The sequence below is a fragment of the Xenopus laevis genome, chromosome 9_10L (genome assembly GCF_017654675.1).
Source record: "Xenopus laevis strain J_2021 chromosome 9_10L, Xenopus_laevis_v10.1, whole genome shotgun sequence".
Lineage (NCBI taxonomy): Eukaryota > Metazoa > Chordata > Amphibia > Anura > Pipidae > Xenopus > Xenopus laevis.
The window spans coordinates 33,017,002-33,033,357 of NC_054387.1; the positions used below are offsets into that span (position 1 = coordinate 33,017,002).

The 16,356-nt window shown below is 38.6% G+C and overlaps 2 protein-coding genes across 5 annotated transcripts in view; one reads left to right on the forward strand and one right to left on the reverse strand.

Annotated features, from left to right (window-relative positions):
- The window catches only part of c17orf67.L (chromosome 17 open reading frame 67 L homeolog), a 29,809-nt gene extending 23,147 nt beyond the window's left edge, over nt 1-6,662 (reverse strand). Inside the window, exons 1-2 of the mRNA XM_018235137.2 lie at nt 6,560-6,662; nt 2,495-2,595 (exon numbers count right to left, since the gene is read on the reverse strand). Of these exons, the coding sequence (XP_018090626.1) occupies nt 2,495-2,595; nt 6,560-6,614 (156 nt within the window). The 5' untranslated portion in view covers nt 6,615-6,662. The remainder of the gene's footprint in view (nt 1-2,494; nt 2,596-6,559) is intronic.
- The window catches only part of dgke.L (diacylglycerol kinase epsilon L homeolog), a 199,915-nt gene that overhangs the window by 169,978 nt on the left and 13,581 nt on the right, over nt 1-16,356 (forward strand). For 2 of the 4 annotated variants that reach the window (XR_001933086.2, XM_018235129.2), the window contains exon 1: nt 13,707-14,352. The exons of 1 other annotated variant lie outside the window; for it this stretch is intronic. Coding sequence is in view for 2 of the 3 variants with exons in the window: in XM_018235129.2 (XP_018090618.1) it covers nt 13,946-14,352 (407 nt within the window). In the remaining variant the exon portion in view is untranslated. Of the gene's footprint in view, nt 1-13,705; nt 14,353-16,356 lie in introns of those variants that run through there. One more of the 4 variants, XM_041576430.1, reaches the window with a different exon arrangement.

Below are 16,356 nucleotides of genomic sequence, written 5' to 3' on the forward strand. Positions count from 1 at the left end.
GGATCATTCTCTAATATGGATTACCATACCTTAAGCCTGCTAAACATCATTTAAATATTAAATAAACACAATAGGTTTCTTTTGCCACCAATATGGATTAGTTGGGATCAATTACATGGTAATGTTTATTATTATAGAGGAAAGTGAAATTGTTTTTAAAAAATAGAATTCTTTGCTTAAAATTAACTAGGCTAATGTTCTAGTGCTCCAAAAGGTAGGCTCTTAGTTTTTTCTTGTACAGATTAAGAGAGGATTCCTTACGGAGGAATTCAGGGATGAAATTCCAGAAGTAAGGAGCAGCAAGATAGAAGGGTTTGAGACGAGAGGTGGCAGTGGATGTGGATGTTGTGAAGAAAAGGTGGCTCTGAGAAAAGCAAAGGAGATGCCCAGGAACGTATAGTGAGACAAGAGAAGAAATATAGTGAGGAGCAGAGGAGTGAAGGGCTTTGAATGTTAGTAGAAGGTTTTTATATGCTATCCTTTGCTTAACAGGCAGACATGCTGAGGATTTTAGTTGGGGTTGAGCAGGTTCCCTTTCAGGAGAGAGCAGAAGGATCCTGGTAGCAGAGTTAAAGACTGATTGGAGGGGAGAGAGATGGGAGTCAGGAAGACCAGTTACGAGGAGATTGCAATAGTCTAAACGGGATAGGATAAGGGCATGGATTAGTGTTTTGGGAGGAAGAAACAACCGGTTTTGGCAATATTATTAATATGAGTAGAAAAGGAAAGGGACTGGTCAAAGATGACTCCTAATCAGCGTGCTGAGTTAACCGGGTTAATAGTCATGCCTTCAATAGTAATGGTGAAGGGAAGAGAAGGGCTCGGTTTGGGTGGAAAGACCATGAGCTCAGTCTTGGCCAAGTTGAGCTTCAGGTTCCATTGGTTCATCCAGGAAGAGATAGCTACTAGGCAGTCTTCTATCTGGGTTTGAACGTCAGAGGTTAGTGAGGGAGTGTCTAAATATATCTGAATGTCATCAGCATGGAGGCGATATTTTAAGGCCAAATAAAGATATAAGGTCTCCTAAAGAGAGAGTGTACAAGGAGAACAACAGAGGACCAAGTACAGAACCCTAAGGCACCCCCACCTTAAAGGGGAAGGAAACCTAGCCGGCGCAAACCCCCCACCCCCCCTCCCGTTTGTTGCCCACCCTCCCTCCTCCCCCCTGGCCTACCCGTCCCGCTGGGCAAATGCCCCTAACTTGTTACTTACCCTTCTGCGCAGGTCCAGTCCAGGGAGTTCACCGACGACATCTTCTTCCACGCGATCTTCTTCCTGCTGTGAACGGCGTTTTGGCGCATGCGCAGTAGGATCATTTAGCCGGTACGGATCTACTGCGCATGCGCCAAAAGTCACGGGCATGCGCAGTAGATCGTACCGGCGAAATGATCCTACTGCGCATGCGCCGTTCAAAGCAGGAAGAAGATCGCGTGGAAGAAGATGTTGTCGGTGAACTCCCTGGACTGGACCTGCGCAGAAGGGTAAGTAACAAGTTAGGGGCATTTGCCCAGCGGGACGGGTAGGCCAGGGGGGAGGAGGGAGGGTGGGCAACAAACGGGAGGGGGGGTGGGGGGGTTTGCGCCGGCTAGGTTTCCTTCCCCTTTAAGATGAACTGGACAGGAGGATTTGTTTGCAAAAGTAACAGAGAAGGAGTGGTCAGATAGGTAGGAAGAGAACCAGGATGCAGCTTGATCACGGATACCAATTGAATGGAGAACTTGCATCAGAACAGAATGGTTAAAGGGATACTGTCATGGGGAAAAAAAAAATTCAAAATGAAACAGTTAATAGTGCTGACTGTTTGCGCTTTTGAGAAATGGATTTCAGTGCAGAATTCTGCTGGAGCAGCACTATTAACTGATGCGTTTTGAAAAAAACATGTTTTCCGATGACAGGATCCCTTTAACAGTATCAAAAGCAGAAGATAAGTCCAGGAGAATGAGAATAGAGTAATGTCATTTGGCCTTAGCAGTTTGGAGATCATTTGCAATTCTACATAAGGCAGTCTCAGTGGAGTGTGCAGGTCGAAAGCCAGACTGCATAGGGTCAAGCATATTATTGGTGCAGAGAAAGTTAGTAATACGGGAGAAGATCCAAACTATTATGTGTAAAAAAATCTGTATTTCATCACACGTACACACCCAACATTTCAGTCCTCATTAGTAGGATTTTTGTGTAATCTCTTAGTGAGGATTGAAGCATTGAGGTCTGTACTTGTGGAGGAATTATTTTTACACATAAGGGAGTGCTGGCCCAATATTTATATAGGGAATAATGTACCACCATTGTAAACTACAAGGTCACAGAGGCGTTCCATAACTTAACCATAACCATAATTTAAGACATTATTTTATACTACCAAGCCCGACATAGTTAGAGATGGAAATGTGATGTAACAAGAAGCAAAACTTTATGCTATATTTACACATTTTATTTCAAGCAAGAAGAATTTATATGACTGGATTCGCCATAACCAGGCAAAATAATAGATTACCCTCATTGGCTCATCGCGATGTCCAGCTTTTCTTTCTCTTTCTGATCGCTTGGCTCTTAAGACCTGTTTGGCTTGTTTCTCAGGCAGAGTTGGAGAGGCATCTGCAACAAACAAATGATATCCCAGATTTAGGGTTTGAGTATATTTCTTCTGTGACAAACATATCATTCATTGAAAAATGAAATTACAAAAGCAACATGGAGATCCTTTATACAATAACAAAGGCCTTGCCTGGCTTCATTGATGCATATACAGGTATGGAATCTGGAAATCTGTTGTTCAGAAAGCCCAGAATTACTGGAAGGCCATCTCCAATGGAGTCCATTTTAAGTAAATAATTCAAAAAATTTCAACTGATTTCTTTTTTCTCCTTTAAGTTAACATTTAGTATTTTATAGAATGGCTAATTCCAAGCAATTTTTCAACTGACCTTCATTATTTATTTGTTATAGTTTTTTGAATAATCTGCCTTCTTCTTCTGACTCTTTCTAGCTTTCAAATGCGGGCGACTGACCCCATCTATAAATAAATGCTCTGCAAGGCTACAAATGTATTGTTATTGCTACTTTTTATTGCTCATCTTTCTATTCAGGCCCTCTCCTATTCACATCCTAGCCTCCTATTCAAATCAATGAATGGTTGCTAGGGTAAATTGTACCCTAGCAACCCCTAGCAACCAGATAGCTGAAATTGGAAACTGAGAGCTGCTGCATAAAAAGCTAAATAACTGAAAAGCCAAAAATAATAGAACATGAAAACGAAATAAAAAATGTCTCAATATACTCTCTATATCATACTAAAAGTTAATTTAAAGGTGAACAACCGCTTAAAGGGGATACAGTAGTCAAATGATGGAGCACCAGAGAGACCAAAAAACATTTAAAAAGTGAAGTTTATTCCGTCATCATTAAAAATATAAATATATATTGCATGTCCCTATCGTCCAATGGGCTGCACGCATTTCATGGCAACCTGCCACTTCCTCAGAAGCTTTAACGGGCAACATTTTTTTTCAAAGAATTGCCCTGGAATCCTGATGCAGGTGCTGGGATTGATTTTGATCCTAACTCAGCTTTATGAATCCATATTGGTGACAAAACAATCCTACTGGGTTAATTTAATGTTAAAATGTCAAAATACAGAAAGAACCCTTCTCTGGAAAAAGCCAGGTCAAGAGCATTCTGAAGAGTAGGTCCCATGAGAAGTGTAGGAATATGTATATATGCAAGTCCTAGATCATTCAGGGGCACAAAAGTGTCCATTTAAGAAGTACAGTTATAGGATCCCTTTTCCGGAAACCCGATATCCAGAAAGCTCCGAATTACGGAATGTCTGTCTCCCATAGACTCCATTACTCCATTTTATCCAAATAATCCAAATTTTTAAAAATGATTTCCTTTTTCTCTGTAATAATAAAACAGTAGCTTGTACTTGATCCCAACTAAGATATAATTAATCCTTATTGGAAGCAAAACAAGCCTATTGGGTTTATTTAATGTTTAAATTAATTTCCAGTAGATTTAAGGCACGAAGACACAAATTACGGAAAGATCCATTATCCGGAAAACCCCCAGGTCCGGAGCATTCTGGATAACAGCTCCCATACCTGTACTTGCTTCTGAGTTCCGGCTTTACGGCAGATGGTAAGGACTGGGCTGCCTTGTGCTATACACCTGTCACCAGATTTTCAATGCGACACTGGGTACAGAGAAAGATCTAACCAGCTGCAACAATCTTTGTTTTAAAATGATATGCCTTCTTCTTCTGTCTATTTCCAGCTTTTAAATGGGGGGTCACTGACCCCAGCAGCCAATAAAATATTGCTCTGTGAGGCGACAGCATTATTGTTATTGTATTTTTTATTACCTGTCTTTCCATTCATTACTCTCCTTTTCATCTTCCAGTCTGTCAATCAAACCACTGCCTGGTTGCAAAGTAAATTGGACCTTAACAACCAGATAGCTGCTGAAATTCCAGACTGGAGAGTTGCTGAACAAAAAGATAAATAGCCATTGCTTTTCATTTTTTATGGTTTTGATTTACCTAATATCTAATATATCTAAATATATCTTTGTTTGCGCCATGCTTATTTAAAGATGAACAATATTATTCTGTAGAGTAAAGCACAGTTGTAAAAGCTTTATACATGCAAATAATGTGAGTCATTTAATCACAATGCACTTGGCTTATATGTAAACTCCAGTTTGATGCATAAACGATATATGTACAGTAGCAAAGGCTTGTTTTAGGATTAATTCACAAGGGGTGACTCCACAGCACCACCATTAGAGCTGGGAAAAAAACAATTAAAACCATGGATACTTTATGCACTTATAATTGTAATTACACTTGGAATAATGACAAGCTTCTGGAATGGCCTGGATCACTACTCCAATGTGCTCTTAATACTTACCTATTGACAATGGCCCATCAGGCTCACCAGACACCATTGGAGTAATGTAATTTAAAAAATATTGCTGCCAATAAAAACTGCTTGTCAGCTGATTGAGAAAACGAACATCTGATTGGTGACGATGGGTAGGTAAACCTGGGCAAAAGTTTGCCTTTTAGTACATTAAACACTGGCAAGTATTTTGGTTCTAATTTAACTTTAATTTGCCTTAAAGAGGCTGTGAGTTTGCATTTCTGAGACATTCTTCATTCAAAAGTTTGCTAAAGGGGAAGTAAAAGCCTTTAAGCATAAGGATATTCTAAAGCAAGCTACTTCTATATATCTTTAAGTTATAAATTCATGCTAGGCACAAAAGATATATTATTCAGTCTCTCCGAAGCGAAAGGGTTCATCTTCCTGTGCAAATAAGTGCAGTCTGTTCTAATGAATGGACAAAGTCTCCTTTCAGTGGAAGCGCTTCCTCGGGGGACAACACTTTCCACAGGATGAGTGGCATTTTCAACCTGCATAGTTAGCATATGGGTGTTATTAACATACTAGTTCTCTTTTCAGGAAACCAGTAGGTTCTGAAATTTTTCTAAAGCATATGGAGCAGAAATATATGTCGACAAAATATATGTCGGGGAATGCACTGAAGTTGAATACAGGATGCAAATATTGCTATTCCTCCACTAAGAATAATGGGCACATTATTGCATTGTATGGGCATAACGTCTGTGCTGACTTTGGACTCTTTAAATATACAACTGCATTTTTGCTGCATTTTTAGTTCGGGCTTTGACTGCAAGCAGAAACATGATATTTGGTTAGTATGTACAGACAATTACATATGGCAAAATCCAAGAATTTATAAAACGGGTATAACATTTAAAACTCAGTCTTGTTCTTTTTTTTTTTACACATTTAAACGTACTCTAAATCAATTATCAGTGGCATAATACTGTTTCTTTTTCCGTTATTACATTTGAACAAGAAAAGGCTATGTGTGTAGGTGTATGTGTGTGTATATATATATATATATATATATATATATATCTATATATATATATAGATATATATATAGAGATATAGATATACACTACTATGTTGTAAAGGCATAGAAAATACTATGTTGTAAAGGCATTGAAAACAAGAATTTATTGTGCAAACACTTACGTTTCGGCTGTTGCCCCAGCCTTTCTCAAAGCTGGGGCAACAGCGGTAATGTTAGTGTTTGCACAATAAATTCATTCTTGGTTTCATAAATTCTATGAGTGCTTCCTTTACAACGTAGCAGATTGAGATTAATGGATGGCGTGCACCTAGGCTTCACTGAACATGTAATTTAGAGTGCTGATCTTGCAAGTATTATATTTTGTGTATATATATATATATATATATATATATATATCTATATATATATATATATATATATATATATATATATATATATATATATATATATATATCTTTCAATGTCCATCTATACATATCAGCATAGATATCTGTCTGCATCCATCTAGCTGATTATTTCTTTATACAGTTGATCTATCTATCTCAGTATCATTATGTGTGCAACTCTTCTTAGAAGTCATCTCTGCCCATTTGGTTATAAAAACATGCTGTTAGATAAGACGTTTCAAGCAATGGTTCCAATTTCTTTGGATACTTACCAGCAAAAATAGCCAAAGCCACCATAAGAATCAAGGCCACCACCAAGGTCTTCATTTTTGATGTTGCTTTCTCTCAGGCACTGAAGGAATGAGTAACACACACTAGGAGGGGGACCTCAAGGAACCTACGTCAGCTCAAACTGTTCATGCCTCTAAGTTTTCTAAGCAGTTTGGGATGATAAGAATCTAGGAACTCTGGTCTAGATATATGGCTGATTTGTTTATCAGATATATAAAGTTGCTAGCGTTACAAGCTTTCAGAATAACAGAAATTTCTTTTTTTTATGCCATGTCAAAAAGTAAGAATTATTTGGCAGTGGATTACCATGTATTGCCATAAATGATTATGCCCATTTCTAGTTACCTATTTATACTTACAAAATTAGTAATGTTTGCATTGCTTATTGTATACACAGAATATTACTTGGTAGTAATACAAAAAATTGGGCACTGTGTACTTGTTTGCCTTATCCCCCCATAGTACTGCACTACAAAAGTATTCCATTTTATGCCCAATGATTCATGCAGGTTTGTAAAAGTCTATGGAGATTTCCTAAGCAGAGGCAAAGTATATGGCAGCTCCCACTGTTGGCAGCACTCCAGTTAAATAAAAGAAATACTCAGAGATTCATTAATGATTTTAGAACTGATTCCAACTATTTTATTTTCAAAGGATTGGGTTTAGGGACAAAAAAATGGTATTGTATTGTGGATTTAGGGGAAAATGTAAACTTGTATTGTACAATACAATGAGAATTTCTCATCGGTTTCTGTCTACCTGCATTTTCAGAGCCGTGGTGTACCCCAAATCTCTTATGCATAAATGATAAACCCAGAGACCTCAGGATATTTCCTGGCAAATTCCCTTTCATGTATAGCCCACTATTCATCTTTGCCAAAGTACCCCATGTATTGACTAAATGAGGTGATAAGTCACAATATAATTGATTACCTTATGAATTTCATAGAAGGAACACAGATAATGAGATTAGAAATGATTTTAAAACTGAGAATTTTATTCAAAGTATTCAAAGAAATCCTTTAAAAAATTTATGGAAATTTAATTAATTAAAAACAAATTAAAAACAGAATAAAAACAATTTAAATTGATTTAGTAAAATTAATTTATTATGATTAATTTATTTTTTACACTTAGGGGCAGATTTACTAAGGGTCGAATATCGAGTGTTAATTAACCCTCGATATTCGACCAGGAACTAAAATCGTTCGACTTCGAATATCGAAGTCGAACGATTTAGCGCAAATCCTGCGATCGAACGATCGAAGGATTATTCGTTCGATTGAAACATTAAATCCTTCGAATCGAACGATTCGAAGGATTTTAATCCAACGATCGAAGGAATATCCTTCGATCAAAAAAACGCAGGCAAGCCTATGGGGACCTTCCCCATAGGCTAACATTGAGTTCGGTAGCTTTTAGCTGCCGAACTAGGGGGTCGAAGTTTTTCTTAAAGAGACAGTACTTCGATTATCGAATGGTCGAATAGTCGAACGATTTTTAGTTCGAATCGTTCGATTCGTAGTCGAAGTCATAGTCGATGGTCGAAGTAGCCAAAAAAACACTTCGAAATTCGAAGTTTTTTTAATTCGAATCCTTCACTCGAGCTTTGTAAATGTGCCCCTTAATGTTTTTTATAAATTAATGGGAGCAATGGCTTAGCAACGATTTCATGGAACATTGATTTGATTAAAAGTGTGAATATGGTGGTTTGTAATGCTCAGATATATAAATAAGTAGCTGGAAACGTATGCGAGAGACAATTTAGGAATAACTGGAAGAATATAGCAGAGGTTAGCGCAGGGTTGCCATGGAGACACGTCTACAAGAAAGAAGTTCAGCAATCATAATGGAGTGGACGCGTAACCATGACAACCAATTCCCTTAAGAGGCATAGAGGAAACTACACTTACGGAAGCCTCTGATGAAGTCGCTAAGCGACGAAACGCGTAAGGCATAGACGGCTGACGTCATATCCAAGCGTCCAGGAAGCAACAAGCGACAAGTGGATCGTGGAGGAAACGCGGGTCGGAACCTCAACACTAACCACTAGGAAAGACTTGTAGCAGTACGGATCTGCACAGAAAAGTGACTATATGCCTGTTTTGACTACTAAAATGTGAGTGCAACCAGTTGGTTTTTAATGTTATGTAATAAAAAGGTTTTTTACACTATATTTGCACATTTTTAACCTCTTCCAGCCCAGAAAGAATAACCTACAATTTTATTCTCTACAAATCGTGACGTGCATATGCTAAATCTAAACGTTTGTAAGTACATATTCAATAGCCACATGTGGTGAATCGTAAAGGGTAACTGCACCAAAGAGTTTATTTTGGTTGTGGAACTACAACTCTCAGTAAATACTACACTATAAAAAAAGAAAATTTTGGACTGTTGTTTTTTACTCGAGGAGAAACGAGGATTGTTGGGTCGGACAACAAAGGGGAAGACTCAGAGACTTTTGGTCATTTAACTTTTTATAAGTTTATACCTTTATATAGCACTTTCATGTATGTTGATCAATTTTGTATGCTTGTAGCTAATCTGGCCAGATCAGTTGTACTTCCATTGTAGAGGTATACGACCTGTTATCCAGAATGTTCGGGACTTGGGGTTTTCCGGATCACAGATCTTTCTGTAATTTGGATCTTCATACCTTACGTCTACTAGAAAATCATGTAAACATTAAATAAATCGAATAGGCTGGTTTTGCTTCCAATAAGGATTCATTATATCTTAGTTTGGTTTAAGTACAAGCTACTGTTTTATTATTACAGAGAAAAAGGAAACCATGTTTAAATATTTGGATAAAGTAGTGTCTATGGGAGACAGCCTTTCTGTATTTTAGAGCTTTCTGGATAATGGGTCTCAGGATAATGGATCCCATACCTGTACTTGTATATTTTACTGAGCCTTGGAGTGCTCCCACAACACACCTTTTTGTGTATTTAGTCAGATTAACTTCTGGGGTGTAATTTATCTACAATTCCATATGGGTTCCTTTAAGAACAGGAAAGCTGTGTAAGACCAAATACATAATTTATTCATAAGGGGCTGGTTTGGGGAGGCACGTAGCTTTTCTCTCTACCGCACATTACTTGTCCCCCAACTTGCATTTCATCATCAGCTTTTTTGGAAAACTATACCCCCAAAATGAATACTTAAGCAACAGTTTATATCATATTACCATAAGTGGCATATTACAAAATCTTATCAAACTGGAATATATATATTTAAGTAAATATTGCCCTTTTACATCTCTTGCCTTGAACCCCCATTTCGTGATGGTCTGTGTGCTGCCTCAGTGATCACCTGACCAGAAATACTACAACTCTTAGGGGCAGATTTACTAAGGGTCGAAGTGAATTAGAGGGAATTTTCGAAGTAAAAAAAATTCGAAGTAATTTTTTGGATACTTCGACCATCGAATAGGATACTACGACTTCGAATTTACTTTGATTCGAAGTAAAAATTGTTTGACTATTCGACCATTCGATAATCAAAGTACTGACTCTTTAAAAAAAACTTTGACTGCAATACTTCGCCAAATTAAACCTGCCGAAGTGCTATGTTAGCTTATGGGGACACATCAAATAAAAATTGTTAATCGTACGCTAAAATCGTTCGAATCGTTCGATCTAATGATTTTTATTCGATTGCAGGATTGCCACATTTGCTGAAAAAAACTTTGAATTCGATATTCGAATTAGAAGTTTTTTAATTCAATGGTTGAATTTCGAAGTTTTTTGTACTTCGAAATTCGACCCTTGATAACTCTGCCCCTAACTGTAACAGGAAGAAGTGTGGAAGCAAAAGACACAACTGTGTCTGTTAATTGACTCATGTGACCTAACAAGTATGGTTTGTTTGGTTTGTTTGTGTGCACTGTGAATCATACGATTCCAGGGGGCGGGCGGCCCTTTTCTATTTATGATTACCCAATGGCACATACTACTAGAAAAGTATATTATTATGAAAATGGTTTATTTACATGAAACAGGGTTTTACATATGAGCTGTTTTATGCAATATCTTTCTATAGAGGCCTACATTGTTTGGGGGGGGTATAGTTTTCCTTTAAGATGTGTGCTCTTTTACCCCGTGGAGGCCTATTTATCAAAGGTCAGATTTTAGTGGTTTTTGACTAAACTCACGAACTCTAAAGTATGAACAAAAAATAACGCGCTAAATGACTACTGAATCTATATACGGGATATAATTATTAAAGAACTTATCAGATGCTAACAAAGACTCCATAGTATATAGATGCACTTAGCAGATTTTAGTTGCCAGTGTTTCTTATTCATATTTTTAAGATTTTTTTCATTTGATACAGTATATCTCAAAAAATTGGGAGTCTGAAAAACTGCATATATTAGAGATCAAATTTTCCAGCCCCATTTTCTCTGTGGGAAAAAAACAATCTCAAACTCTTATAAATGTCATGTCTATGTTAGTTGCAATTTACACACATAAGTTCACTTGCAACCTTCTTTGATGGCAAATACACTTGCTCGAGAGTATTGTTAAATCACCGTATGTGACACTTTAATAGTGGCATAACTACAGAGGATCCAGACCCAGCAGCTGTGGGGGCCTAGTTATTAAGTGGGTTGACCCACAATTCCAACCAGGTGGGAGTCTGAATAAGAATTTGGGGGGGGGGGTGCTGTTGAGCATCATTCAAGCAAACCCATTTATAAACCTCTCCCTGTTCTAGGCCATTGCTGTTCAACTTTATAAACAGGAAAGGACATAAATGATCACACAGGGATGTAGCAGAGCAAAGCATACCTTCATATAATGTATACTAGATTTTACTCTTTACATTATTTAGGTCATCACAAATCATGGGGGCCCATACACACATCTAGCTACTCCAAGACCACACACCAATTATGTCCAAATGCACCCTAATCCCAAATCCAAATCTCATCCCAATGGTCCAATGGGTTTCAGGGACTCTGGGTCAGTTGAAACCCTGATCTTTTTCACTTTAGCAGGGCAAGAAGAAATGCCCAATAATGGAGTTTAAGATCTCAGCAATTGCTGATTCTGTGCATCTCTGCTTCAGTGTGGAGGAGAAGCAATATGCTTCTTTTTTGTATATGACTATGTATGTGACAGACTTTTCTGGCTTTGAGTGTTTCACCCATAGTGCCAACACTGTAAGGGGGTTATTTATCAAAAATGTTTTGATTATTTAATTTAAAAAAGCCTGACTAAACTAGAATCCACGATTTGACCTTATTTATTATTAAAAATTGTCAATTCAATCGAATCGGTGAAAAACTCATTTTTTTCCTATTATTTTCGGGCTCTTTCCTGAAAAGCCAGATTTTCGGATTTTTGCTAGAAAAAGTCGGATTTTCAGGCTAATTCCAGCAGAGACCACAGAAGCTTCCAAATAGGATAGGGACCTCTACTATTGACTTGTATATAACCTTACAAAGAAAAAAGGGTAGGCACTCCCAGGAACCAGTCTTCAAGGCAGGTTTGTCAAAACATGGATGGATGAAAACACTCATAGGTGCTGTGGTGTAGAAGCCATAAAACCCTGGGCACACTGCAAGCTCCCCAAGTCCAGTGTTAGTTCCAGAGAGCAGTGCAGAATACCAGTCAGGACCTTTTGTCTTTGGACTTGTCTTTTGGACTGGGTGCTTAACATGCAGTGATCTCTGGTAATCATGTAACATTTTTTGCACATTTACCCTGGATTGTTGCATGTTAAGTGTTTCACATCCAGCAATCCCAATGGATCTAAGGAGACTGACTTATTTTCAGCCACAAAAAGATGATTTATGACAATGCTCTTAGAGGCAGAGAAAGACATATTTTGTGCATTTTTTAATTATCTTTTATGTTCTCGTTTAAAAAGACACCGTACCCACAATTTGTCCAACAGAACAGAACATCCCCTGTCCATCTGTCTCCTTTCCTGTTGCTATTAAATCAATCAATAATCAAATCAATAAATCAATCAATCAAATAAGCTTCTGGGAGGACATGCACAGACTGTCACTGCCTGGAATGGATCAAATTTGCCAAATAGCAGTGATGTAAATATGATATACTGTGACCCAGATGAGATTACCCCAAATAAAAACCCTATAATTTTATTAATAACATTTCCCGCCCGAAACCCACGAAATCTTTCGATTAATGCATGAACCCCAGTGCATCTTAGGATATCTTCGGGACTTCTCCCATTAACTTCTACATGAACTCAACAGGTCTGAGTTGGAGTTTAATAAATTCCAAAAAATTCGGGTTTTTTTTTTTTGGAATTTTTCATTTGGACTTTAATAATTAACCCCCCAAGTATATTATAGAATGGCTCATTCTAAGCATCTTTCCAATTGGTCTTTGTTTTCTTTTTAACATATTTTATTTGCCTCCTTCTTCTGACTCTTTCCAACTTTCAAATAGGACCCCATCTTAAAAACAAATCTATTGTTATTGCCAGGACTGTATTTAGGTCCAATGCTGCCCTAGGCACCAGACCTAAATACTTGCGTGACGACCAATATTTTTTGAAATTGTATATGTATTTGGGCCTCATGGGGCCGCTATATCTCCTGAGCCCCCCACTGTAGTTACGCCCCTGGGGAAGGGGAAATCTTTCCCATTTTGCTTCACGGAAAAATGTGCAAATCGGTGAAAATTGAAAAAGGTGTATTTTCACATATATTTATTTATTTTTTAGACTTTTTCACTGCAAATGTTGTGTTATTTTGGGCTACTTTGAAGTGCCTCTTGGCTATACCTCCCAAGATTTTGGAAGTAAAAAGAGGGACAAAAAATGTTTTCGCATTTAGAACAGCGGAAAAATGTTTACCACGCCCTTTGTGTGGCCACACCCCCTAATTACCATGTTAATTTTACAAAATTTGGCAGGTTATGAAAGTTTGAAAATAATTCTCCTTATCTAAACAGTTTTTTTGTGTCTCAAAATTGTTACAAAGTATCTTATTTGCACCTGTTAGATGTTCTGGGCTCTCTAAGGGTTGAGAAAGCAGGGCAGAATAATTCTGCAGCCCTAAGAAAGTATGGAGGAAAGCTGAGGCATGACGTAGAATTGAAGGAGGTCCCACAGATGACATCACAGCGAGGAGGCTGAATGGGTGAAACAGGGGTTTGTCAGGAAAAGGAAATAGTATAATGAAATGACAGACAGAAGGGAGGAGGGAAGAGGATGAATGGGGCAGGTGGGAGCTGTCAGCACAAAACAAGAGATCGCATAACTTTTAACAGCAGTGGGGAGACGCAATAAGAATCTCTTAGCAGTACGGATAGTTGAAAGGGACAGAAGACAGGACGTAGTTGAATTTGTTGCATAGATGTCCTAAAAGGGATACGGTAGCAATGGAGGATGTTGCTGAGGAGAAGGGATGGAGCCTGGCTGCTTGGACTGTGTGCGCGGTGTTACTGCCGGTCCTGCTCACTTTTTGGTGCAGTGTTCGCAGGTCCCGGAGGAGGAACATCCCCCGCACAGGGAAGCACGGCTGGCAAGACACAGACCTCTTCGGGAAACCCACGTATTGTTCTGTGTGCGGCCAGCATATACTGCGCGGGGTGTACTGTCGCTCGTGTGGCCTGTGTGCGGATGAAGCCTGTGTCCGGAGAGCCAATAGCCGCTTTCCCTGCAAGGAGATCGTACTGCGGGCTGAGGGCAGGGGCCACCACTGGGTGCGGGGAAATGTCCCTCTGTGCAGCCTGTGCTCAGTGTGCGGCCAGCAGTGCGGCTCTCAGCCCAAGCTCTGTGACTACAGGTAATAAATAGTGAATAAAGTAGCCCCTCTTGTAAAATATAAGCATATGATAAGTGTGTTTTTATACAGGTCATGGAACTCCCAGGTAACTTCTAATATACTTTATTTATTGTAATACACAAATTGCATTGAGTCATGTGACAGAAATGACATCAGAACTCACCGCTTATAAGGATATCATTTACAAGATATTCATGGCTTTTGTTATCCTGTTATCTACATCTTTAATACCAGCCCAAGCTCTGTGACTACAGGTTATACTCTCCAATATACATCATTAATACTAAGTAACAGTGGGTGGCAGCCCCATCTCCACGTAATACACTCTATTATACACATCATTAAAGGGGTGGCGAGTTAACTTTTAGTATGTTATAGAATGGTTTATTCTTAGCAACTTTTCAATTGGTCTTTATTATTTATTTATTTTTGCCTTTTCCTTCTGACCCATTCCAGCTTTCAAATGGGGGGTCACTGACCTCATCTAAAAACAAATGCCCTGTATTGTTATTGCTACTTGTGATTGCTCGCTCTTGCTATTCAGGGTTCTCCTGTTAACATTCCAGTTTTTATTCAAATCAAAGCATGGTTGCTAGGGGAATTTGGACCCTAGCAACCAGATTGCTGAAATTGCAAGATGAAAAGCTGCTGAATAAAAAGCTAAATAACTTAAATCCACAAATAATAAAAATCAATTGCAAATTGTCTCAGAATGTCACTCTCTACATCATACTAAAAAATAATTTAAAGGTTAACAACCCTTTCAATACTATAACAATGTGTGTCAGCCCAAGCTCTGTGACTACAGGTAGCACTCTACTTTATATACACCTTTAATACTATGTAACAGTGTGTGTGACTTCAGGTAGTAAAGTGTATGTATTGGCTAAAAAAAAGTAACAAAAACAAGCGATATTAATTTAAATTAAATGACTGCCATTTAAAAATTATTACTTTTTAGAATATTGATGGCAGACCTCCTGTCCAAATGGGCCTGAATAGAAAAAAAGGTAATGAAAAGTAACAATAAAATTGTACCCTGACAGAGCAATACAGGCCAGGAGAAAAGTGAGCTAATTGGTCAGCAGCTTAAAGTGGCAAGAATCATTTTTACTGTAATTACAGCAATCATCTGAACGGAGTGATCCACTTCTGTCTTCTTCTTTCTTCAAATATTCCGGGGCAAACACATGTGCAGTAGAACGAAATAGCCGACTTTTTATTAAAGAAAGAGGAAGACGGAAGTGGATCGCTCCGTGGTGCTCACTGGTATAACCCTGGGCCAGTGCAGTTCTCTGCTGATAGGAGCACCGGCCTGGGGTTTCAGGTCAATACAATCACTTGGGGGTGCCTAACATTTGGCACCCCCAAGTGCACCAAGCCATTGCTTCTCCTTTAAGCAGGCTTACTCCTGCTGGAAATCTGTAGCATATATGAAAAGCTTTAATAGGCAATCTGCTTAACTACTGTAATGCTAGGAACATAGCACTGCTAGATGTGAACCTTACTATAAACCTGTTCAATAGATGTCTGTTCATCCATTTCTACTGCAACCTGCTTAGCCCTAATTCTGGTGAATGTCCCGAAACACTGTAAAATTGCATTTTCAGTATGACTACTTGTATATTAGGGCTGTCACACATGTAATCCCTCCTGCATTGTTCAACCCTTGTAACACCTCTATTGTTCACACCCTAAAATCCTGTGCTGTTCACAACTGCGACCCAGACTGAAACTGCCCACATTGTTCACATTTTCACACCTTATTTAATATGCTAATGGGGCACCAGCACTGTCACTGTATGTAGTACATCTTAGAGTAGTCCTGATGGGTTTCCCAGTCTCCTGCTCTGTTCTGCCTGCCCTATGCTCTCTATGTGTGCCATAATCTTTGCCTGTCCTACTCTCCCTGTGTGTGCCACACTCTGCCTGTCCTATGCTCCCTGTGTGCCATACTCTGCCTGCCCTATGCTCCCTGTGTGCCATACTCTGTCTGCCCTATGC